The following is a 26,984-nucleotide window of genomic DNA, read 5'->3' on the forward strand; positions in this document are numbered from 1 at the left end:
CAAAAGATAAATGGAAAGAGTGACTTACCTCCTCCTGGTAGCTGGTCTTGTAAGCCGACTCTAAAGATTTGTCTATGAATGTGTGGCTCAGCTTGTTAATGGGCGGTTTGAAAAAGTAATCTTTCATTAGACTGCAAAATCAAAGCACAAAACCAACATTACATTCTCGTTTTACATGTAAAGTGAGTCATTTTTTCATGCTAAAATTCTATCTTTCTTTGACAACTACAAGCAAAGTTGTTTTCCATGAAAAGCATTAACACTGTGGCTCAATGGCACTTTCAAAACATTCCTCTGTTTGTTTTAGCATCCTGACCAGCCTAGTGACTCAACCAATGGCATGAATTTGGGCCGGGACTATATTTCCCAACTTTTGGCTATGTGTAGTGTATTCACACATGGGATCAAAGATTTAGTCACTGAGTTAAAGATTTGATATTTGGCTGAATGTAAGAAGCATATTGGTACTAAATCGGCTGTGATGTGTAATATACATTAGGTAGACATTAGGCCTCATTAGGCCATGCGACTGTGCTTTGGCACGTCCAGTATATTATGCACTCGTGCATCTTTGCGAGCTAAATAGAATCACGCTCGCTCGTCGTATAGAAGACTTTTTTCGTTCCGTCTAATTTTGGTGCTCTCTCGCTTGTTGTTTGCTTACACTGATGTTATAAATGCAGTACTGGCCCGATCGGGAAAGAGACAGTTCTAGCAACTACACAGAGATTCTCCAGGTGGATAGGGCTGTTGCGCTCCTCCTTTGTCCCGGAAACCCTACCACCTGGGTCTGTTGGGTATTGCAGCCTCATTACATTTTGCCCTTATTTGTTTAACTTTTTGTTTAGCTTCCCATTCAGCTCATAAAAACATGCTGCGTGATCATGAGGACGGATTACATCAAGATGTAGACTGGAATGCAGGTGCAGAATTTATATGAATAAAATAGCCTACTCCTGGGGGCCTAGGTAGCTCAGCGAGTATCGGCGCTGACTACCACCTCTGGAGTCGCGAGTTCGAATCCAGGGTGTGCTGAGTGACTCCAGACAGGTCTCCTAAGCAACCAAATTGGCCCGGTTGCTAGGGAGGGTAGCGTCTCATTGTCGCGATTAGTAGTTCTCGCTCTCAATGTGGCGTGTGGTAAGTTGTGTGTGGATTGTGGAGAGTAGCGTGAGCCTCCACATGCTGTGAGTCTCCGCGTTGTCATGCACAACGATTGCACGGATTGATGGAAGCAACTGAGACTTGTCCTCCACCACCCGGATTGAGGCGAGTAACTGCGCCACCACGAGGACCTACTAATTAGTGGGAATTGGGCATTCCAAATTTGGGAGAAAAGGGAACAAAAAAAAAAAAATAGCCTACTCCTCTCTAGCCGTTGCTGGCGTGCTGCTGGTTACCCCTCCGCGTGCCAGTGCCATAGCTTACCGACCCCTGTTTTTAATCAACAAAGGGGTAAAAGTAGTCATAGTAAAAAGACATATTTGTTTTATATTTGCAACTGCATTTTCCGCAGAAGAATTTTACATGATCTGTCATTCACTCTTGCTCAAAACACAAATATATGTATCTATAATTCATTTCTTAGGTGTTAACATTCAAAAATAAAAATGATAACTTTTGATATCAATAATGACATTGTTACTAGTGCAAATGTCCATTCCTGATATCAACATCTGAATTGCAAATAGTTATTATGTTTTTACAAGTGCAAACCCAATTACTAATATCACAAATGTGCATGTTCATTAGAAGTAATTCAACTGATATCAAGAATTAGCATTTTTTCCAGTGCAAATTGAATTATAGGTATCTATAATTCATATCCTGCAAGCAATTAAATGTCAAAAGAAATATCACCAAGCATACATATAAAAAGTGGTGCAATTATTTAGTTGCGGCCTTAGAGAGGAAGTGGACAAATGGACTGCTTAGGAGGGGCGGACGCATGCAGTACATCACTGTACAGTACATTGCAGTGCATCCAGTGTCCCAGCGGGACGAGGTCAACCTCCGTTGTCAGCCTTTAAACAAAAACATTACATCTTATGTGGCATTTTTGTCCCAGCGGACACTGTCTTTCATGATCTTAAAACTGCTGCCTTGTCTTACCTGTCCTCCTTTATTACATCCACGAAGTGAGCGTCGCTCCTCTCGCGGAAGTTTTTGGAGCGCAGTGGGATGAGGGCGGAATGGTCCATCACTCCCATGCCACTGGCTACACCCCATTTCTTCTCATGGAGCATCTCGCACAGTGACGTCTGACTCTGGGTCAGCGGCTGCTCCAGGTGAGGGCTTAATAAGCCATTAAAGGTCTTGGGACTCTGGCCTTGGGGCCCTGAGGAAGATTGAACACACAATGCTGTTAATATGAGGGCATTTTAAAAAATTAAGTAACGAGCTCTTATGTGAGTCCAAGGGCGTAGATTTGGCTTGCACATTGGACTTCACACATTACAGTGTGAAGAATTTTTTTGGGGGGGTTGTACTTGCTTGTTTTTATTATTGGAATCTACGCCCCTGTGTGAGTCAATTTATTTACATATAGGTACATCAGGTATAATATTACAGAACTGGGGATGAATTTTAAATAGTGTTGTGTCCTTTATGTGTAAATCTCACAAAAACATGTCCAGGTCACATTTCGTGCCAAAATCAAAAGATAAAAATAAGAAATTATATTTTACATAAGGATAATGAACAGTCTAATTAAATAACTGTTGGGACTTTTTGGATTGGGACACTATTTTCATTATTTCAATTAAGTGCATTTTATTTCCAAATTCTCCTTACTGTAATGTGTCCGGACAGTTTCGTATTGAGATTTGTTTTGTTTCAGCTACTAAACAAATGCTACTATATTAGAGTATAAATACTTTGATTTAAAGACAGTGCAACAAATACTACCCAAATATTGTGTAAATACTTTGATTTAAAGGCAGTGCAACAAATACTACCCAAATATTGTGTAAATACTTTGATTTAAAGACAGTAAAACAATACTACCATAATATTGTATAAATACTTTGATTTAAAGACAGTAAAACAATACTACCATAATATTGTATAAATACTTTGATTTAAAGACAGTGCAACAAATACTACCCAAATATTGTGTAAATACTTTGAGTTAAAGGCAGTGCAACAAATACTACCATAATATTGTATTAATACTTTGATTTAAAGGCAGTGCAACAAATACTACCCAAATATTGTGTAAATACTTTGATTTAAAGACAGTAAAACAATACTACCATAATATTGTATTAATACTTTGATTTAAAGACAGTGCAACAAATACTACCCAAATATTGTGTAAATACTTTGATTTAAAGGCAGTGCAACAAATACTACCATAATATTGTATAAATACTTTGATTTAAAGACAGTAAAACAAATACTACCCAAATATTGTATAAATATTTTGAATTAAAAGAGTAAAACAAATACTACCATAATATTGTGTAAATACTTTGATTTAAAGGCAGTACAACAAATACTACCATAATATTGTGTAAATACTTTGATTTAAAGGCAGTACAACAAATACTACCCAAATATTGTGTAACTACTTTGATTTAAAGGCAGTGCAACAAATACTACATAAATATTGTGTAAATACTTTGATTTAAAGGCAGTGCAACAAATACTACACAAATATTGTGTAAATACTTTGATTTAAAGGCAGTGCAACAAATACTACCCAAATATTGTGTGAATACTTTGATTTAAAGGCAGTGCAACAAATACTACCCAAATATTGTGTAAATACTTTGATTTAAAGGCAGTGCAACAAATACTACACAAATATTGTGTAAATACTTTGATTTAAAGGCAGTGCAACAAATACTACCATAATATTGTGTAAATACATTGATTTAAAGGCAGTGCAACAAATACTACACAAATATTGTGTAAATACTTTGATTTAAAGGCAGTGCAACAAATACTACCATAATATTGTTTAAATACTTTGATTTAAAGACAGTGCAACAAATACTACCATAATATTGTGTAAATACTTTGATTTAAAGGCAGTGCAACAAATACTACCATAATATTGTGTAAATACTTTGATTTAAAGGCAGTGCAACAAATACTACCATAATATTGTGTAAATACTTTGATTTAAAGGCAGTGCAACAAATACTACACAAATATTGTGTAAATACTTTGATTTAAAGGCAGTGCAACAAATACTACACAAATATTGTGTAAATACTTTGATTTAAAGGCAGTGCAACAAATACTACACAAATATTGTGTAAATACTTTGATTTAAAGGCAGTGCAACAAATACTACCATAATATTGTGTAAATACTTTGATTTAAAGGCAGTGCAACAAATACTACCATCATATTGTATAAATACTTTGATTTAAAGGCAGTACAACAAATACTACCCAAATATTGTGTAAATATTTTATTTAAAGGCAGTGCAACAAATACTACCATAATATTGTGTAAATACTTTGATTTAAAGGCAGTACAACAAATACTACACAAATATTGTGTACATACTTTGATTTAAAGGCAGTGCAACAAATACTACCATAATATTGTGTAAATACTTTGATTTAAAGGCAGTGCAACAAATACTACACAAATATTGTGTAAATACTTTGATTTAAAGGCAGTGCAACAAATACTAAACAAATATTGTGTAAATACTTTGATTTAAAGACAGTACAACAAATACTACACAAATATTGTGTAAATACTTTGATTTAAAGGCAGTGCAACAAATACTACCATAATATTGTATAAATACTTTGATTTAAAGACAGTAAAACAATACTACCATAATATTGTATTAATACTTTGATTTAAAGACAGTGCAACAAATACTACCCAAATATTGTGTAAATACTTTGATTTAAAGGCAGTGCAACAAATACTACCATCATATTGTATAAATACTTTGATTTAAAGACAGTAAAACAATACTACCATAATATTGTATTAATACTTTGATTTAAAGACAGTAAAACAAATACTACCCAAATATTGTGTAAATACTTTGGTTTAAAGGCAGTAAAACAATACTACCATAATATTGTGTAAATACTTTGATTTAAAGACAGTAAAACAATACTACCATAATATTGTGTAAATACTTTGATTTAAAGACAGTAAAACAATACTACCCAAATATTGTGTAAATACTTTGATTTAAAGGCAGTGCAACAAATACTACATAAATATTGTGTAAATACTTTGATTTAAAGGCAGTGCAACAAATACTACCCAAATATTGTGTAAATACTTTGATTTAAAGGCAGTGCAACAAATACTACACAAATATAGTATAAATACTTTGATTTACAGGCATTACGACAAATACTACCATAATATAGTATAAATACTTTGATTTAAAGGCATTACGACAAATACTCCCATAATATAGTATAAATACTTTGATTTAAAGGCATTACGACAAATACTCCCATAATAAAGTATAAATGCTTAGATTTAAAGGCATTATGACAAATACTCCCATAATAAAGTATAAATACTTTGATTTAAATGCATTACGACAAATACTCCCATAATAAAGTATAAATACTTTGATTTAAAGGCATTACGACAAATACTCCCATAATATAGTATAAATACTTTGATTTAAAGGCATTACGACAAATACTCCCATAATATAGTATAAATACTTTGATTTAAAGGCATTACGACAAATACTCCCATAATAAAGTATAAATACTTTGATTTAAATGCATTACGACAAATACTCCCATAATAAAGTATAAATACTTTGATTTAAAGGCATTACGACAAATACTCCCATAATATAGTATAAATACTTTGATTTAAAGGCATTACGACAAATACTCCCATAATAAAGTATAAATACTTAGATTTAAAGGCATTACGACAAATACTCCCATAATATAGTATAAATACTTTGATTTAAAGGCATTACGACATATACTCCCATAATATAGTATAAATACTTTGATTTAAAGGCATTACGACAAATACTCCCATAATATAGTATAAATACTTTGATTTAAAGGCATTACGACAAATACTCCCATAATATAGTATAAATACTTTGATTTAAAGGCATTACGACAAATACTCCCATAATAAAGTATAAATACTTTGATTTAAAGGCATTACGACAAATACTCCCATAATAAAGTATAAATACTTTGATTTAAAGGCATTACGACAAATACTCCCATAATAAAGTATAAATACTTAGATTTAAAGGCATTACGACAAATACTCCACATAATAAAGTATAAATACTTAGATTTAAAGGCATTACGACAAATACTCCCATAATAAAGTATAAATACTTAGATTTAAAGGCATTACGACAAATACTCCCATAATAAAGTATAAATACTTAGATTTAAAGGCATTACAACAAATACTTCCATAATAAAGTATAAATACTTAGATTTAAAGGCATTACGACAAATACTACCCATAATAAAGTATAAATACTTAGATTTAAAGGCATTACGACAAATACTCCCATAATAAAGTATAAATACTTAGATTTAAAGGCATTACGACAAATACTCCCATAATAAAGTATAAATACTTAGATTTAAAGGCATTACGACAAATACTTCCATAATAAAGTATAAATACTTAGATTTAAAGGCATTACGACAAATACTCCCATAATAAAGTATAAATACTTTGATTTAAAGGCATTACGACAAATACTCCCATAATATAGTATAAATACTTTGATTTAAAGGCATTACGACAAATACTCCCATAATATAGTATAAATACTTTGATTTAAAGGCATTACAAGAAATACTACCATAATAAAGTATACAGTAAATACTTTGATTTAAAGGCATTACGACAAATAATTCATATTTGTATAAATAATATAAAAACGTTGCATTACAGTAATGACAATAAATAGCTACATTTGTTTACAGTAAGGTTCTTGTTATCTTATTTACTGAAACAACCTGATATTTCATATGTTGCTTTGAATAATGCTGAGTGTAAAGAAGCTGGAACAGTTTCTCAGTTTTATAATCAGGCAGGTGTGAGATACGCACCTTGCTGTTGATTGTCTTGTGATTTGGATCTGTGCAGCTGTTAGGAACCACTCCGTCTTCAGTCAACACGCTACACGAGGGACAGGCAGACTGATGGGAGAGAAGCAGACAAAATGTGAAACAGTATTACATGCGATGGAAAAAGCCAAGACAAACACTGTTAAGAGACAAACAAAGTTACAAACAATATTCCACATGGAAAGAGTCATTGATCCGAAGAGAGAAACACTTTGATCATGATGTTCTGTACGGTTGTTATGGGCGTTGCCAGCACTATTAAAAAAAAAGGAAAAATCTTTGGCCCAAATCAAAAGAGAAAAGCCAAAATTATATTCTGAAAATTAATATCCTTTTCGTTTAAAATAATATTTGTTAAATTTCATAATTTTGGCCTCCATTATCACTTGTAAACTATGGTTCCATCAGTATTAAATGCAATGACAAGAGTATGCTTTGCAAAGGCTGATGCATAATGGCGTCCTTTGAAAGGCTTGCTTGAATGAATGAAAGCTGCATAAGATCAAATTTAAAATAAGAGGTGAATTGGGGGCCAGGATAGTTCAGCAAATAAAGATGCTGACAGCCACACCAGGAGTCGCATGTTCCAATCCAGGGCGTGCTGAGTGACTCCAGTCAGGCTTCCTATGCAACCAATTGGCCCGGTTGCTAGGGAGGGTAGAGTCACTTTAGGTTGACCTCCTTGTGGTCGCTATAATGTGGTTCTCGCTCTCAGTGGGGCACGTCGTGAGTTGTGCGTGGATGCCGCGGAGAATAGCGTGAAGCCTCCACACGTGGTAGGTCTCCATGGTAATGAGCACAACAAGCCACGTGATAAGATAAGATTGAGGTCTCAGACGTGGAGGCAACTGAGATTCGTCCTCCGCTAGACGGATTGAGGTGAGTCACTATGCCACCACGAGGACTTTTAGAATTGGGCATTCCAAATTGGGAAGAAAAAAAAAGAAGAGGTGGATATCTGGCTCACAGGTGCGTTATTATCACAAAGATCTACCACAAGTGCATGTCTGGCCACGGTCACTTATTAACCTGCTTATTGCGATCTTTCATGGAAGTCACAAATCATGGCAGTGTTTCATACAACACATGAGCAATCTGTGTTTCTTTCCAGTGAGCTCTTTTCATTAGTAAATGGAATATCCCAGTTCAAAATCACTTGAAAGAAAGCAGCGTGCCAGGGTGACATAAAACATAAAATGAAACCAAATACATCACAGAGGTACATGCAGAGACCATCTTTATTCATATGCTCATTTATATTGATAATTATTTGATGAAAATATTTATGAAGTTATATTTTCAGATTTGTGTACACTGTGAGCAAAGTCTTGGCAGTACTGACTTTAACTCTGTCCGGTGTCAGGGCGCAGGTTGAGATCATAAGATCAGGAGCGTGGCCACAGGACGTGGCTGCGCTTGCCAGACCAGCCTGAGGGCAGCTCCGCTGGGCATGCATCAGTTTATGCCCCGATATCAGATATGTCTTGAGACCTGTAGAAGACACACACACACATTACACACAGTGACCATCAAATCCCAGCTGTGTTTGTTCCGATCAGTTTGGTTCATTGTGCATTGACCGGTGTTGACAGCACTTAAATGGATTCATCAATCAACTCTAAGCAAACACATGGTGTGTGAACGTGAAGGGAGAGTTACTGCAACGGAGTAGTGTGTGTAAAGCCGGATGCACACACTACAATTGTTGCCACTATTTCAGCACCAAAAAGAATACAGTATACAGGTACATAGACTAGCTATCTCTTTATCATCTATCATCTGTCTGTCTGTCTGTCTGTCTGTCAGTCTGTCTATCATCTGTCTGTCTGTCAGTCTCTCTGTCTAACTAACTATCTGTCTCTCTGCCCGTCCATCCATCCATCATCCATCTGTCTATCCGTCTGTCCGTCTGACTGTCTGTCAGTCTCTCTGTCTAACTAACTATCTGTCAATCTGTCTGCATACACATCCATCATCCATCCGTCTGTCTATCTGTCTGTACATCTATTTATCCATATCCATCATTCTATGCATCTGTCCATCATTCTATGCATCTGTCCATTCGTCTATCTATCTATCTATCTATCTATCTATCTATCTATCTATCTATCTATCTATCTATCTATCTATCTATCTATCTATCTATCTATCTATCTATCTGTCTGTCTGTCTGTCTGTCTGTCTGTCTGTCTGTCTGTCTGTCTACATCTATTTATCCATATCTATCATTCTATGCATCCGTCCATCTGTCTATCTATCTATCTATCTATCTATCTATCTATCTATCTATCTATCTATCTATCTATCTATCTATCTATCTATCTATCTATCTATCTGTCTGTCTGACTGTCTGTCAGTCTCTCTGTCTAACTAACTATCTGTCAATCTGTCTGCCTACACATCCATCATCCATCCATCCGTCTGTCTATCTGTCTGTACATCTATTTATCCATATCCATCATTCTATGCATCTGTCCATCATTCTATGCATCTGTCCATTCATCTATCTATCTATCTATCTATCTATCTAACTATCTATCTATCTATCTATCTATCTATCTGTCTATCTGTCTGTCTGTCTGTCTGTCTGTCTGTCTGTCTACATCTATTTATCCATATCTATCATTCTATGCATCCGTCCATCTATCTATCTATCTATCTATCTATCTATCTATCTATCTATCTATCTATCTATCTATCTATCTATCTATCTATCTATCTATCTATCTATCTATCTATCTGTCTGTCTGTCTGTCTGTCTGTCTGTCTGTCTGTCTGTCTGTCTGTCTGTCTACATCTATTTATCCATATCTATCATTCTATGCATCCGTCCATCTGTCTATCTATCTATCTATCTATCTATCTATCTATCTATCTATCTATCTATCTATCTATCTATCTATCTATCTATCTGTCTGTCTGTCTGTCTGTCTCTCTGTCTGTCTGTCTGTCTATCTAACTATCTGTCTCTCTGTCCATCTGTCTGTCTGTCTGTCTGTCAATCTATCTATCTATCTATCTATCTATCTATCTATCTATCTGTCTGTCTGTCTGTCTGTCTGTCTGTCTGTCTGTCTGTCTATCTATCTATCTATCTGTCTGTCTGTCTGTCTGTCTATCTATCTATCTATCGGTCTGTCTGTCTGTCTGTCTGCCATTCTATCCATCTGTCTGTCTATCTATCTATCTATCTATCTATCTGTCTGTCTGTCTGTCTGTCTGTCTGTCTATCTATCTATCTATCGGTCTGTCTGTCTGTCTGTCTGTCTGTCTGCCATTCTATCCATCTGTCTGTCTATCTATCTATCTATCTATCTATCTGTCTGTCTGTCTGTCTGTCTGTCTGTCTGTCTATCGGTCTGTCTGTCTGTCTATCTATCTATCTATCTATCTATCTATCTATCTATCTATCTCTCTGCCTGATCTATCTATCTATCTATCTGTCTGTCTGTCTATCTATCTGTCTATCTATCTATCTCTCTGCCTGATCTATCTATCTATCTATCTATCTATCTATCTATCTATCTATCTATCTATCTGTCTGTCTGTCTATCTATCTGTCTATCTATCTATCTATCTATCGGTCTGTCTGTCTGTCTGTCTGCCATTCTATCCATCTGTATGTCTGTCTGTCTGTCTATCTATCTATCTATCTATCTATCTGTCTGTCTGTCTGTCCTTGCAATCCATCCATCTTGGTTTGTTTGGTTTGTTGTTTTTGATAAACATTAATTCCCCCGTGTGAAAGAAAATATTTCTTTGATCATTTTATCTTAAAATAATTGGGTTAAATGATTTGCGTTAGATGAGTGCAGGTTCATGCATGAAAGTTACAGTTTGTGTAAAAATCACATTGTGGTGAAAAAAGAAGACAGGGCTTTTAAAAAAACATTATTTAATTAGGAAATTAGATGCTAATTTAATCTTTTTAGGACTTGATCAAATATTTTCACTTCAATCATGGCAATTAATGCCAGATATAATATGGCTGTACTGTACTGGTGGTAAGATGGTTTTAGACTGGTTTAACTGCTCTACCAGAATAACCAAGCTGGTGTTCAAGTGGTTTAGTTGGTCAGCCAGCTGGACTTCCAAAACCCCTCTTAAACCAGCAAACTGGACCAGCCTGACCAGTGAAAACTAGGTTGGTAGCCAGCCCCTTATGACTAATTTAACGTGGCCAAACTGGAATTAAGCTGCTTTAACTGGTTGGCCAGTTACTCTTCCAGCCTAAACTCCTCTAAATCATCACACTAGAGATGGTCTTTTTGTTTAACACGTATTAAAATAAGACATTTGTCTTATTTTAATACGTGTTTATTAAATACACAATGGTGGTGGCTGTGGGGATCGAACCATCAACCTTATGATTAACAGTTATGTGCTTTAGCCACTACGCCACATCTATTGTCTGGAGAGCCCTGAAAAAGATGCCAGATAAAAAATAAACCCCACAATACAGTTTGATGGAAACAAGAAAAATGACAATGAGAGGTCAAGTGTTTTATAGCGACATCAATAAGGAGAACGCAAGACAGGGAAAGATTCCCTTTACACCAAAATACACCCAGTTCCACCAAGACGGCTCGGGCTGACAGCAGAGCAACTAAAATGTCTGGTCCATCTGTGTTTCTGTCCTCGTGCACGTAATTCACCTGTCAGTGAACAGCGGCACGCTGGCAGAAGATACACGAGCTGGTGTGGAAATCAGGAGGGAGTGCTGAGATACAACACATGGAATAAGTCACTACAGCTCCATATGGGCCACTGAATAATGTGCTCTTTAAAATCCATGCATGTTTAATGAGGCTTGAAAACGTTTCGGACATTTGCCATGACCTTGAAGAAAAAAACCTGGTAGGAAATTTTTTTTTCAGATTTATTAATCTAAAGCAACCAGAAGCCAGAGTTAGCAATTTGAGGCCACAGCAAATCAAACCAGAATCTGTGAGCGCTCTCTCACTCTCTCTCTCTCTCTCCATCTCTCTCTCTCACTCTCTCTCCATCTCTCTCTTTCTCTCTCCCTCTCCCCCTCACTCTCTCTCTCTCAGAATTTTTCACTCAAGGGTGAGGAGTGAGACAGGTCTGCAGTTTGAGTCCAACTTGAGTCTCTCTCTCTCTCTCTCTCTCTCCATCTCTCTCTCTCTCTCTCTCACTTTCTCTCTCAATCTCTCTCTCTCACTCTCTCTCATCTCTCTCTCTTTCTCACTCACTCACTCTCTCTCTCTTTCTCTGGGACAGGATATTGTGTTCAATACACAGAAATGTACAGCTGTTTGAATAAAAGACAAGGTCAGTGCTGCCGTCACACTAGCTGCAGCGCACACATCTGAACATGTGTGTAAGAGATGCTTTCAACCTCTCGAAAACTGTCGAAGGCTTTTTTTTACTAAAGAGGGACAAGTCAAATTATTGTTTGTGGAAAGCAACATCATGTTAATTGTGCTTAACCTGCACTGAACCCTGGAATACTCCTTTATTAATTGTCATGAAAATATCTTAATAGCCTTTTTTACATTTTGGGGGTGCAATGTGACGAGTGCTTTCTGGACTCTATTCATACTTTACTCCACCACTCCATCACAAATGAAGAAGTAGGCAGTTACATGGAATATGGAGGTCTCGGATCCATCTCCAACCTAATTACCAGACGATTACGTTTCACCTCCAATAAAATCTGCCATGTAATTAAAATCGTCAGCACAAACGGGTCATCTCTCCAGACGCAACACCTCATCTGCACCCCAAACCCTGAGCCAGCGAGAGAATCAATTCAGAGAGAACACAATAAAAGAGCACAAAGAGAAAACGAGAGACATCAAGGGCTTTTGAGGTGTGTTACTGACTCACAATATGCGTCTATAGGGCAACATTTAAACAGAATATTCTCTGTTTAGAGGTTATACGTGAAAAAGACTCTTGATGAATGCCACTTCATTCACCAGCAATGGTGGCATAATGTTAATTACTACAAAACTGACATTTAACAGTTGCGGTTACAGGAAGGCGCTTACAATGTGTCTGTCTGTATAGGGCCAGTCAATAAACATTCAAATACATACTGTTTCAAAACTATAGCCATGAGACATAAACATTATATCTGTTAACATGATTTTAGTGTGGTAAAATCACTTATAGTTTATATTGGAAATAACTTGAAAACTTAGATGAGCAACATTATCCCACAAATCCTATTGATTGAGCTGAACCTGAAATATTCCTTTAAATACTTCCCATAATGGCCGAAAAACGTTTGGTATTGGCGTTACCAGAGAACACATACAAGGTTAAGGTGTTCTCATATCACAACGTTATAAAGAAGCTAACGCAATTATGCTACGCTGGTTACTTATAGGACAGGATAAGCGGTTGACGATGGATGGATGGATGGATGGTTACTTATAGGCGACTGTATAAATGTAAAGATTTACTACGAAAAGCAGCAAACGTAAACAACACTGCAGACATCAAAATTAGCCTGAATTTCCAAAAACGCCAATTAAACATCCAAATGTTTCGTTTTTTGTGTGATTTGCCATTGTGCTTTAATAGAAGGCAAGATTTTCAGTGAATAACAACTTAAATTTTGGTTTGTTCCTCACATAACGCTATCATTTGACTTCAGAAGACTTGAAATATAGCACATAAGTCATACATCACCAATGTAAACATTCATTCAAACAACCCCTTTTGTCTTCCACAGAAGAAAAAGTAAGGTTTGAAACTAAATGTGGGCGACTAAATGACTCATTTTTGAGTAAACTACTCATTTCCACTGGAAATTGGCTATTAAAAATACTTCCTACTGTTTCTACTCATGCAGTATTGTCTCTTCCCATCATTGCACCGACTAATAAACCACCAGAGAACTTGGAGAATCATTTCTGTGAAGACACAGTGTGACAGCTCAGAATGAATTAGCAATGAGCATGTTTCTGAATCACGCCCTGCTGTCACGGCCGGCTGTCTCTGGTCATCTTTTATCATTTAATGGGACGTTTTATGAGTCATCGTTTCAATACTACTGACATTTTGCCTGGGGTTTCAAGAACAAATGAGCCAGCAAAGCCAATTTAAGTGAGAAGTTTAGTGTATACAATAAAGTTTTGCAACGCCACTTTTCAAAATGGATCCTTGTTACTTTCTAAATATGCATTATTGGTCTTATTGTGTGCGATTCACTAGTGCACGTCCCCCCCCCCCCCCTCCCCCCTCCCCCCCAAAAAAAGAGAATTCGTAACTGCCTCTGAAATTACTTTCCCGCTGGGTCAACAAGGAGCTATAACACCGGGTCAGACATATCTGTTAGCATTAGCATTAGCATTCCTGTTTGTGTCAATGGCAATATTGTCCAAATTTCCACATAATATATGACATTTGAATTGCTGTCAATAGAAAACGATGCTGATGCTAGATGACAAAGCTAACCAGCCAAACTCTGACTCTTTGCACAAATCACTCTTAAGCCTAATTTATACAATGGGAAATCCAAACAGTTTTTTTGCCATGGCCTTGTCATCTTTGTGAAGTTTGAGCTGAAAAAAAGGTGGCATGGGGTGGCAGCTACCACCCAAAAATGAGCTTTGCCATCCCACTTGCAACCCCAACTCAGACCGTAATAATGTCAAAGCTTGCATACTGGAGACGCTGATATAAATACAGAGATGGGGCGCAATTGCTTTACACGTCTGTGTCATGCAAGGTCACAGTGACAACGTTCTGCCTCCACCTACCACCCCCCAGGTCTGACGACTGGCAGATCACAGCAAAACGGTACCTTAAACCCTGGTTGCCACCACTTATTTTGCTCTTGCCCCCCTTTGCCATCCAGTAAATAAAATCCTGCCGGCACACGGGATTGTAAATAAAAAAACAGCATGCCCATACCACACCTACCATTAGTTTTAACCAATCATTAATTCTCTTCGACCAGCCGAGTACTCGAGACTTATGTCTCTGCAGAGCAAACATGGTAAATGGTCTGCACTTATATAGCACCTTTTTAACCCTTAATGGTATTCAAAGCGCTTTACACTGTGACTCATTCACCCATTCACACACACATTCATACACCAATGTCGGCAGAGCTGCTATGCAAGGTGCTATCCTGCCATTGGGAGCAACTTGGGGTTCAGTGTCTTGTCCAAGGACACTTCGGCATGTGGAGTCGTGTGGGCCAGGATTCAAACCACCAACCCTGCGATTAGTGGCCGACCCGCTCTACTAATTGAGCCACAGCCGCCCCAATTGTGTGTTTTCTATTCAGTGTGCATTTTCAAACCGAGATGATTTGCCTGCTACCTTGAGATCCCCAAGTTTCACTGGATAGTTCAGAAACACCCATCCTGGTTTGGAAACGCCCACTGAATACTACATTGAGATTACCTACTTTCATTGGATAATTGAAAAATGCCCATCCTGGTTTGAAAAAGTCTACAGATTGGGAAACGTCCATAATTGTTCTACAGAGATCCATACTTGGAGTTCACCATTATCAAGAATTTCAAAAATGTGTACAAATGGGAGAAATATAACAGAATGAATACCTTAGCAGAACAAAAACATCAGTGCATTTCATCATAGTTCTTAGGTGAACTAAAGGAAGCCTATTCGGCCAATAAGTATAAATAAAGGCCTAAACATACTCTACGTAAGTACGGGAACACAGACGCTTCTAGCAGCACAAGCTTGATTTCGTGCCTTGTTGCATTCCAAAATGTGTCAGACAACGATTCATAACACAACTCAAGAACACGTTGCATTCTCAACGCCGCATGCATGCTGAAGAAAGAGTGAAATGGACCAATAAACCCCCTTTGGTTCATCAGAAGTGGCAGTTGTCCGACCTGTTCTTCATACACATATACACAACACAGAACGGGTAACAGCGGTTTATGAGTGGACCGGTTTCACATGTTCAGCATGTTTAACCAGAATATGCTAGCCAAGTGTTCACATCTGCATAAGTGTACTTGCAAATGTATGTTTCGTGCTTTAGCCTTTACCATTAAACCACCTGCTTCAATTCAGGTATATAACGCTGACTTTTCATGAACCAGACGATTCCCAATGGATACAAGTCCCGTCCTACACATTTTCTCAATGGATATCCCATTTCACCAGAAAATACAGCAGATAACAGGTTGACATTGGCATTACATGTCGACTTTACAACTATTCTGTTGTGATACCTTCAGAGATGCTAAGATGAATCACACCGCATTCTGCGGCTTCCAACACGCAAGCCATTCATTCCGAGTAGATGTCTCCATATCGCTTGCTCACTCACACAGTTGAGGCGCTTAATGTGGCCTGGCCCAGACAGCAGCGTAACAGGCTGAACGATCGTATTGATTACGGCACATGTCTTGGCTGAGCCGCATAAATCACTCATCTGTGCTTTAAAATCCTCAGACTGAGAGGGAATTGTGTCGGAATGTTCTGACACACGGGCCTTTTTTAGGTCTGTCCCTGGGGAATGAACCTTCCTTAAACACTCTTGAGAGTGTGTGTGTGTGTGTGTGTGTGTGTGTGTGTGTGTGTGTGTGTGTGTCGGAAAGTGGTTGATTTGGTCTAAACTAAATCCAGCTTTCCAACACTTTGTCTCATGAAAGCGAGTAAATGATAATAAAATAAAAAAATGTGGGGGTTAACTATCCCTTTAAGTTGAAAAGTTACTTCTGGTAAGGTTCTGTTTCCCATCCGTTATATTGTGGTATATAGAGTACATTTCAGGTTGCTCATAATATTCTGTGTGGGTTTGAAGTAGACAGTTCTCTTCCCACAGGACCTTTGTGACAGCATGATGAATAGCCAATCAGCTCAAACCCCATTTGTGTCATCTTTTCCATTCAACACCCAATCAACGGCTTTGTCCACCAGTTTACAGTTGCACATCACACCAGTTCACTGTCCATCCGTCCACCCTGATACTCTTTGGCCAAATTCACTGGACAATAGAAAACCCTGACCCCGTCCTACCGACAGCATCAAAGGGTCAATGGGAAGAGTCGCTCAATTTCAACCACGCTGCACGAAGTATGAATGCAACACTCCCTACTCCCAAATTGTGACAATCAGCATGCATCTGTCCTCTCGCTGTGAAATGTGAGCAGAAGAAGAGAATAAATCGTGACAGAATGAATGTGTTAAAGAAATGAAGGCAATTAATCAAGCTCCCGATCCGTACATATTATCATAATGACAGGAGGAACAATTATCAGACTTGCAAACACAGTTACACAACAGAGGAATTTCATTAGTCCAACACCAGTTTCGAGACAAGTGAAAAATGAAATGTGCAATGAACAGTATTTCCTGTTTTTTTGCACATGTAACCAATCCAAAAGAGGTTTACACACACTGCACAGCATGTACCAGCTGGCTCCTGTTTCACACACACTCTCTGCACTTGGTTTAGTGCCCGATTCACTAAAGAAATTTGCCATGAGCAAATGGAGGCCCTAAGCCAAATCCTACTTGGAGCTTGTCGCTAGTAACGGAAATGGTGAAAACGCACCCACAAAACACAATTCTGATCACTTTATATCAGAGGATGCAACAGACCACCGTTCTTGACACAGCCTGATGGAATCTACAGTAGGGGTCCCCAAAGTTTATGCTGCAAGGGTCAGGTCACTCTGCCATGTTTTCAAGGGGGGCCGGAGTGAGCCTACGTTATCATTGTATATGCTTTCTCTGTTCACTGACATAGATTAGTTCATTGATTCGTTCCTTGTCCATTTTTGCAAATTATGCTTTTGCGCCAGTATGACCATCTTTTATGCTTTGAACGAGGCAAAAGCAGAGTTATTCACGATCTGAACAAGTCTAATTATCATTTATTAAAATTTGCATGTCTACAATTCTGCTAAGAGACTTCAGCACTGCGTTTCCCCTCAAATTACAACAAATATCTATCATATTGTGAACTGCTGAGCATGACGTTATATCAGGCTATACAAAATGACAATACCAGACACAATTATGAGTCAGTATGCCATTGTAATAAGTTGTTGTAAAGGTATCAATGGAAAGGAGGAGGCGAGAACCGGCTTTACAATATGAATAATAGTTTTAATGATCAACTTAAAAGAAGACACGAACACACACACATGATGGACATGTCCGTAAACGATCTCTCTCTCCCGCACGGTCCCCTGCAGTCAGCCTTTAACCCTCACGGAGGCATAATTAGCCTAATACGGGACCGGGTGCGTAGGATCACGAGCCCCCGGCCTGACATACATCCCCTCTTTCCTGGGGGAGGGCGTGCCTTCTGCGCCGTCTGCCGGCAGGTCATCCCCATCTACCTGGACGAGGGAGGGGACAATGGGAGGGAAACAGAAATAATTAAAATGGTGGGTACTTCCTGTAACAGTGTAGTACCCCCCAAAAACACTGTAAAATTTAAAAGAGGGAAAAGGCCAACGCAGAGCAACAGTGAGAGAGAGAGAGAGAGAGAGAGAGGAGAGAGAGATGAAAAAAAAAAACTCTTACTCGCCAGTTCTCCGATACGCGGCGGATCCGAGGCAGTCCTCCAGCCCCTGGCGGACGGAACACCCCGCCGCGTTCTCGGGGAACAGAAGGGGTCTCCCTCTGCCCCTGGCAGCGGTTCTCTCACTCCAGGCGGTCGCCAGTGAGCCCCTCCTCGCTCGCGGTCGACGGTCTTAAACACTGCTGCGTTTCCGTGGCCGGTAGGCGACTCCTGCGCCCCTGGCAGTGGTCCTGACCGCTCCAGGTGGTCGACTAGGAGCCCCTTCTCCCCTCGCGGTTCTCCCTTTAAATACTCCCGACACAGCGCAATTTCAGTGCTTATTGCGCCTGCATAAAATAGATTGCGGTTAGTGAATAAGACGCAGTTTTTGGCGCTGAAATACCAAAAGTAGCATAACTGTTTAGTGAATCCGCCCCGCACTGTTCCAAAACTACAGCCAAAAGATATAAACAACATGTGCTGACATGATTTTAGTATGATAAAATCGCTTACTAACCGTTTGATGTTAAATCCAATTTTACAACTTTGTTGCCATGACGACATAACCCTTAAAAACAACCTTACATGGATGAAATAAACAACTTAACAGATCAAATAATAAACTATTTTAACTGAAGTGTTAAAGTGTTTTTATAACATTATAAGCTTCACATTTCTCCCTTTAAACCCTCCAAAAATGGGCCCCATTGACTTCCATTGTAAGTGTCTCTGTGTAACATTCGTTTATTTGCTTTTTAAAAAAAATATTTTTAAAGGAAATGTGTAAAAAAACAAATGTTGTGGTAATCAACAAAATGCCACAAATGCTGTCGACTGGAGCTCAGAGAGAAGGCTGGAACAGATGGGCTCACGTACAGAGTTGGCAGTGCCAACACTTGGCACGCATCCAGTCGGATTGCCCACTGGGGAGGGAGTGGTTAAGACTGAAAGCGACCTATTAGCATGGCTGCTTGGTTAAGTAAGATTTCACACCTTATAAATGAAGGTTTCTGACAGGGTTGGGGATAAATGAACAAAGAGAAAGGGAGAAAGAGAGACAGAAAACAGAGGGAAGGAACAGGAACAGTATGCTGACACCTGCAGTTTTATAATGGATGCACTCTCTCTCGGTCTTGACTGCAAATCACAAAAGAAATAAAGAGAGGGTGAGACGCTTGGACAGGTGACATTATATTTCAATGCAGAAATGAAGTGCTGGTGGACGCATCTATTTCATGCATAGAAAGTGGTCTGGCAATGCTGCAACAAGCCTGTCAGCGTTCATGAAGCTCAGCTGGTAGAATGGCACCAGCAATGCTGGAGGTCAAAGATCGGATAAACTGCATACTTCAAACACACTGTAGCTGCTTTGGATAAATGAGCTGAGCAGCTAAAAGTGAATTGCATAAATGACTAAGTTGCGTTATGTTCATGCTTAGAACAAGTAAAAATGATTTGCCACTGGGGTGAGAATAATACATAAATAAGGGCTGTCTAAAATGCATTATATATAAGATGTATTTTTGGAAAACAAGCTTTAAAGGAATAGTTCACCCAAAAATGATCATTATCTCGTCATTTACTCACCATTACGCCGTCTCAAACTCAGTATCCGCACGCATTTGTTCTCACCCAAAATCGATCATAGGTCAGAAAACACGGATTAAACCACTCAAGTCATAAGGATTATCTTCGTGCTGCCTTTTTGGAGCTTGAAAGTTTTGGGCCCCATTGACTTCCATTATAAGGACAATGACACATAATATATTCTTAAAAATAATTTTGCTTGTGTTCCACAGAATAAAGAAAGTCATATGAGTTTAAAACAGCATGTGGGTGAGTAAATGATGAGAGAATTATTTTTTGGTGAACTGTCCCTTTAAAACTGAACTTAATCAATTTAGTTTCTTCAATAAAAGTGGTTTCCTTTATCTGACGGGTACGAGACTTGGTGAATTTTCCATTTGATATGTGAACACACACACACACACACACACACAAGAAGTGGTAGAAAAATAAAAAGTCACACTTGTACTGTTCCCGGTCAAAAGTGACCGTCATAGGAAATAACTGGGAAATACTCAAAATCTGAGATTTTATTTCTTCATTTATTATATAAAAGAAAAAGAGAACATCCACAATGCAGAAAAAACACACACAGACATGAAGGGGCGAGACTACCAAATATCAAGAGCGCAAAACACACACACACACACACACACACACACACACACAAACAAACACATACAAACACATACAAACACACACACACACAATACTGAACATGTCAGACTATAAAGCAGATTTTTATTTTTTTATTTGTCCAAAGAATCAATAAATCAGCCACAATGCAGAACACACACACACACAAACAAACACACACACACACACACACACACAAACACAAACACACACACTAACAAACACACACACAAACAAACACACACACACACACACACACACACAAACACGCACACACACACAAACACACACACACACACTAACAAACACACACACAAACAAACACACACACACACACACAAACACGCACACACACACAAACACACACACACACAAACAAACACATACAAACACACACACACACAATACTGAACATGTCAGACTATAAAGCAGATTTTTATTTTTTTATTTGTCCAAAGAATCAATAAATCAGCCACGATGCAGAAAACACACACACACAAACACACGTACACAAACACACACAAACACAAACACACACAAACACAAACACACACACTAACAAACACACACACAAACAAACACACACACACACACACACACACACAAACACGCACACACACACAAACACAAACACACACACTAACAAACACACACACAAACAAACACACACACAAACACGCACACACACACAAACACACACACACACAAACAAACACATACAAACACACACACACACAATACTGAACATGTCAGACTATAAAGCAGATTTTTATTTTTTTATTTGTCCAAAGAATCAATAAATCAGCCACGATGCAGAAAACACACACACACACACAAACACACACACACACACACACAAACACACACAAACAAACACACACAAACAATACTGAACATGTCAGACTATAAAGCAGATTTTTATTTTTTTATTTGTCCAAAGAATCAATAAATCAGCCACGATGCAGAAAACACACACACACACACAAACACACACACACAAACACACACAAACACAAACACACACACTAACAAACACACACACAAACAAACACACACACACACATACACGCACACACACACAAACACACACCAAAATGAATTGGTGAGACCTTAACCCATCAAAAATGCTGAGCACCCCACTAGAACTGTCCTCATAAACCACATTTATAGTATAATACCCTTGTGACAAAATCTAGAAATCATCTTCTCTTCAAACAGGGAGGAATAAGTATCTCTCTGCAGCCGTCTAGTATTTATACTTGGAATTGAATCTGGTTTTATTTTTTTAAATGGTCAGTGCAGATTTATTCTGGAGACTTTAAGCTATGGTAACGGTACATCATTTATGAGGATTGATTCAGTAATTGAGAAAATATTCAAGCTCAAGCTCATAGAAGTAAATCAATTAGTAAATAATAATTTAAAAAAAGTCCCCAAAATGCACAACTTTAGTACTTTTACATTATTTCATTTTGAGTTGTTACATTTCTTTCATAACGATTAAAACATTACATGTTTATTTTTTCCGGGCACTTTTGACCGGGAACAACAGGAGCGTGATTTAAAGATGAACGGGGCATAAGGGTTCATATCTTACACAATTCAATTTACACATATGAATAAAATAAAATGACACAAGTAAATGTATCTAGTGTTAAAGAAATAGTAAGAGATGACATCATTTGTATTTTTGCATGAACTACCCCTTTAAGAATATATATATATATATGTGTGTGTGACTAAACCAGCACCAACCAGCATGAATCAACCCCGGCCAGCAAGAAATCCCTGCTAAGCTATTCATGTGCTTTTCAACAGGGAAGCTTGACATTTTCCAACAAAGTCTTGTTTTTAATAATTGAATATTACCAGATGCCACACACGTCGCATTATGTTGCTGATGCGGCTTTTAGCGGACACAAAAGTATGTGAGTCACTTTAAACAAATGGTTATATTTAGAGACTGCAGTTCTCGCAGGAGGAGGGCAAGTCGATATCGGCCTGCTGCAGATGTTCAAGACAAGTGTGTGTGTGTGATTCAGGGGAGGTTTTGTCCACTCTCTCATTAGAGCAGCGAGAGAGATTCTGGTCTGTAACAGCGGGGGATCTTTAAAACCACAAGGACAAAAGTGTTCTCTCTGTGTGTTCATTTATTGGCAGCTAATAATGGCTCTCAGCACAATCTCAATTTTATTTAAAAAAAAAAATATATATATATATATATATATATAAAATAAAAAATATGCAGATAATTAAAATGCGTTACATTCTTGTGGGAGAAGAGTTAATCATTAATAAGACAATATAAAAGCGGCTTTAGAATACAATGTATTGTTTACTACCATATTATTGATCATAAGTCAATCATTGACGTATAGTTCACAGCAATCCATCACACAAGTGAATCTGTCAATCAGTTGGAGATTTATTATAAGGGCTTGTTTAAGGACGCGTCAATTTACACCTGCATCAGACGTTTCAGGTGTGTTGCATCATAAACAAATGTTTAGTTCACTGTGTCAAGTTAAATATAGTTTAATATTCAATCTATAAACACATCTTGATCCCTTAGTTCGGATTTCCTTCAAGTGTTTTGAACGCAAGAACGTAACGCATGTCTGTGTTGTTCTGCTGCTGAAGAGTTGTTTTCTTCACTGTATAAACTGTGTGTTGCTCACACAGCTGAAGCTTCACTTACTGCCCTCTGGAGTAAACAGGCGGTACTACAAGCTTGCATTTCTCAGGAATCTTCCTTATTATGGTCCGATTAATTGCACCATTTTATTAATTGTAAAATTAATCACACTGAATTAACACGTTAAATCGACAGCCCTAATATATATATATTTATATATCAGGTGTTGTCCTTAAAGGGTATAGTATATTTTTCAATATTCTAGTATGTTTTTATATCAAAGTACTTATATGAGTTTCCTGGCCTTTGTGTGACCCAGGAGAGAGCATATGAGGTTACTAAAAGTGTTGATGCTGCAGAGGCCACAAAGAGCATCCAGCTGTAACAAAATAATGAGGCTAAGGACCTTGAAACACAGTTGAAGATAAGGAGTAAAAACAACCAGTGGCCAAATTAATTAAAAAGATAGACTAAAGCCAAGTTTCTACCAGTAAAAATATATCAAAAGGCTCTGTGAGGTAATGGTGGCAAACAGCATCTATTGGTTACAAAAATAATGAAGGGGCGTAGAAATGAGGTCATGCCAGATAACAAACTGTATAGAAGAGGAGGTTTTGGACTAAGAGAGTCAGAACGGACAGCTGACCGGTCTCAAGTTTGTTGGTGTTCAATAAACTACAACTTTGTCATCTGGAACCCTGGACTCCGAGAGTTTTCTTGCATTTTAGAGAGATTCGTCAAAGATTTTCCACGGCAAGGGCGGGCTGGGGAAATTTTAGAAAGAATAGTTCATCTAAAATTGAAAATGTTGTCATCATTTACTCACCCTCATTTTGTTCCAAACTGTCCTGGAACAATGTTGTGAAACACAAAAGGAGACGTTTGGCAGAATGTCCCTGTTAAGGTGTGAAAATGAAAAAAAAATAAATAAATAAACACCACGAAAGTACCAGAACAGTAATTCTTAAGACTTGTCCGCTACATTCTATGTGTTCAGAAGTCATGTGATGGTTTTGTGTGATGAATATTCCACAATTTAAGCCTTTATTCACTGAAAATTGTGAAACTCTCCGAGCACTTTTGATCTGCAGGTTTGTGCTCAGTTAGGGGCCGTTCATCGCATTAAAAAATCTTGACAGTGCCACAAATAGGTCAGAACTCAAGTGTCTTGAAAGCATTTTTAAAAGCTATTTTTAACGTGACACAGCATGTATAAAGCGCAGCTCCCCTGCATGAGACAAGATCATGAAGTTTAGCTAATGAACAATTGCCAAACAAATAATTGCAATTATGGCACTTAATTTTCTACTTTAGAGCTTTCACAATTATGACAATTAATTGATTAATTAATATTATATTATTTTAGCTGTCAATCAATTAAAATGTGTAATCAAATGAATTACATGACATAGCGATTAATTCATTTAATTCATCGCATATATAAATATTTGATGAGAAAGGCCCTCAAATTAAAATAACTCAATATATAATGATCATAAATAGCATATAAATAGTTATATTTAAATTATTATAAATATAATATATATAAAATGCTTTGCATTAATGTGGCATGATGAGTAAAGCACTGATAAGGATAAAAGTGGCTTTAGAAAGCAATATATTTGTTTACATTTACATTTATGCATTTAGCAGACACTTTTATCCAAAGCGACTTACAGAGCCCTTATTACAGGGACAATCCCCGGAACAACCTGGAGTTAAGTGTCTTGCTCAAGGCTGTGGGGATCGAACCAGCAACCTTCTGATTACTAGTTATGTGCTTTAGCACACTACGCCACCACCACTCCATATGTTTTCATATTTCTGAACATAAGCCATCATATAATCCATAATGATCCATAATCACTGACATGCAGTCCACTGCAATCCATTTTACAATTGAATTAATCAATCTGTCAGAGACAGACTTATTATAAGGGCTTTTCTGCATCAGACAAATGATTTTGGAGCATCTCACTTTGGTTGCGTCGCTTCATAAACACAGCATTTACAGTATAGGTCGCTGTGTCAAGTTTGAACTGCAATTTTAAACTTCGTCTTAAAATTGCTGCATTCGGGACTGTGCTCTGTCCAGCTGTGTTTGAAGAACAGAACAATAACACGTCCTCATCTTGTGCTGTCACTAGTGTCAAGCATGCCTGAGTGTGGTTTGTTCTCTGTATAGCTGCGTATAGTTGCCTATACAGCTGGAGTTTCACTTACTGCCCCCTGCTGAAAACAAGTGGTACTAACACTCCTTGTTATCTCCTTGTTATGATTAAATGCATTGTTTTCTTTAGCGCATTATTTTTTATATAATTTATCATACTGAATTAACGCATTAAATCAACAGCCCTAATTACAGCCTGGTCTCATGAAATTTACGTGAGCAATGTTTTAGCAAAATTGAAATTATGTGCTTATGTTGCTGGTTCGATCCCCACAGCCAGCACCATTGTGTCCTTGAGCAAGACACTTAACTCCAGGTTGCTCCGGGGGGATTGTCCCTGTAATAAGGGCACTGTAAGTCACTTTGGATAAAAGAGTCTGCCAAATGCATAAATGTAAATGTGCTTCATTAAACGTTTGGCTGCAGTTTTCAAGTGAAATGTCCAGCGGGGGCGCCAAAGCCAAGCAAAATGAGGTTGTAATCAGCCGAGGTTAAGGTGAGGTTTTATTACATCAAATGTGGGGGGCTTGGGAAGCTCTGCGAATATTGACGGGGACTACCACCCCTGGAGTCGTGAGTTTGAATCCAGGGTCATGCTGAGTGACTCCAGTCAGGTCTCCTAAGCAACCAAATTGGCCCAGTTGCTAGGGAGGGTAGAGTCACATGGGGGTAACCTCCTCGTGGTCGCTATAACCTGTGGTTCTCGCTCTCGGTGGGACACGTGGTGAGTTAAGCGGGGATGCCTTGGAGAATAGTGTGGGCCTCCACTCGCGCTACGTCTCCATGGTAACATGCTCAACAAGCCACGTGATAAGATGTGTGGATTGACAGTCTCAGACGCTGAGGCAACTGAGATTCGTCCTCCGCCACCTGGATTGAGTCACTACTAAGTAGTGGGAGAAAAAAATGCTAACCTATACCGATATTGTACGCCCTTCAAAATACAGATGGGCTTTTATTGTAACCACAAGGTCTCCTTTACTCCTCATATCAGAGAAGACTCCATTTCTTGATCCACACAGCTCACCCCTGCTGCCGTGCCATATGCTTAAAGATCTCCATCCAGGAGCAGGTTGCTACTCCTGAGAGTCCAGTAAACATATGGCGATTATACGCAAGAGGCCTATAATAACACTTTTGCTCATAAACACACACATCTCGGCTTCTCTGTCCTTGAATGAACCTCTTCGACCATCTCTCCTGCATGGCCATGGCTGTTAGGCAGCAAGGCCTCTTGGGAGATAAGGGAAAATGAGAATCGAGTACAGCGGAGGGTAGATATGGGATGTGAGCTCATTTTATGGTTTGTTGTGAATGTGAGCATTGTTAACATGTGCTCCCGTTTGCACTAGAAGAGATATAAGGGGAACGTGAACACATGCAAATCGCCCTCGAACTGAGATATCACGGTGTTTGGATGGAAGGTTTCACCTT

At 38.2% G+C, this 26,984-nt stretch overlaps 1 protein-coding gene across 1 annotated transcript in view; it reads right to left on the reverse strand.

The window, feature by feature from the left end:
* The window catches only part of LOC127648183 (adenylate cyclase type 9-like), a 54,187-nt gene that overhangs the window by 10,429 nt on the left and 16,774 nt on the right, over positions 1-26,984 (reverse strand). Inside the window, exons 2-5 of the mRNA XM_052132764.1 lie at positions 8,410-8,558; positions 7,046-7,139; positions 2,113-2,338; positions 29-131 (exon numbers count right to left, since the gene is read on the reverse strand). Coding sequence (XP_051988724.1) covers positions 29-131; positions 2,113-2,338; positions 7,046-7,139; positions 8,410-8,558 — 572 coding nt within the window. The remainder of the gene's footprint in view (positions 1-28; positions 132-2,112; positions 2,339-7,045; positions 7,140-8,409; positions 8,559-26,984) is intronic.

The sequence above is a fragment of the Xyrauchen texanus genome, chromosome 8 (genome assembly GCF_025860055.1).
Source record: "Xyrauchen texanus isolate HMW12.3.18 chromosome 8, RBS_HiC_50CHRs, whole genome shotgun sequence".
Classification (NCBI taxonomy): Eukaryota; Metazoa; Chordata; class Actinopteri; order Cypriniformes; family Catostomidae; genus Xyrauchen; species Xyrauchen texanus.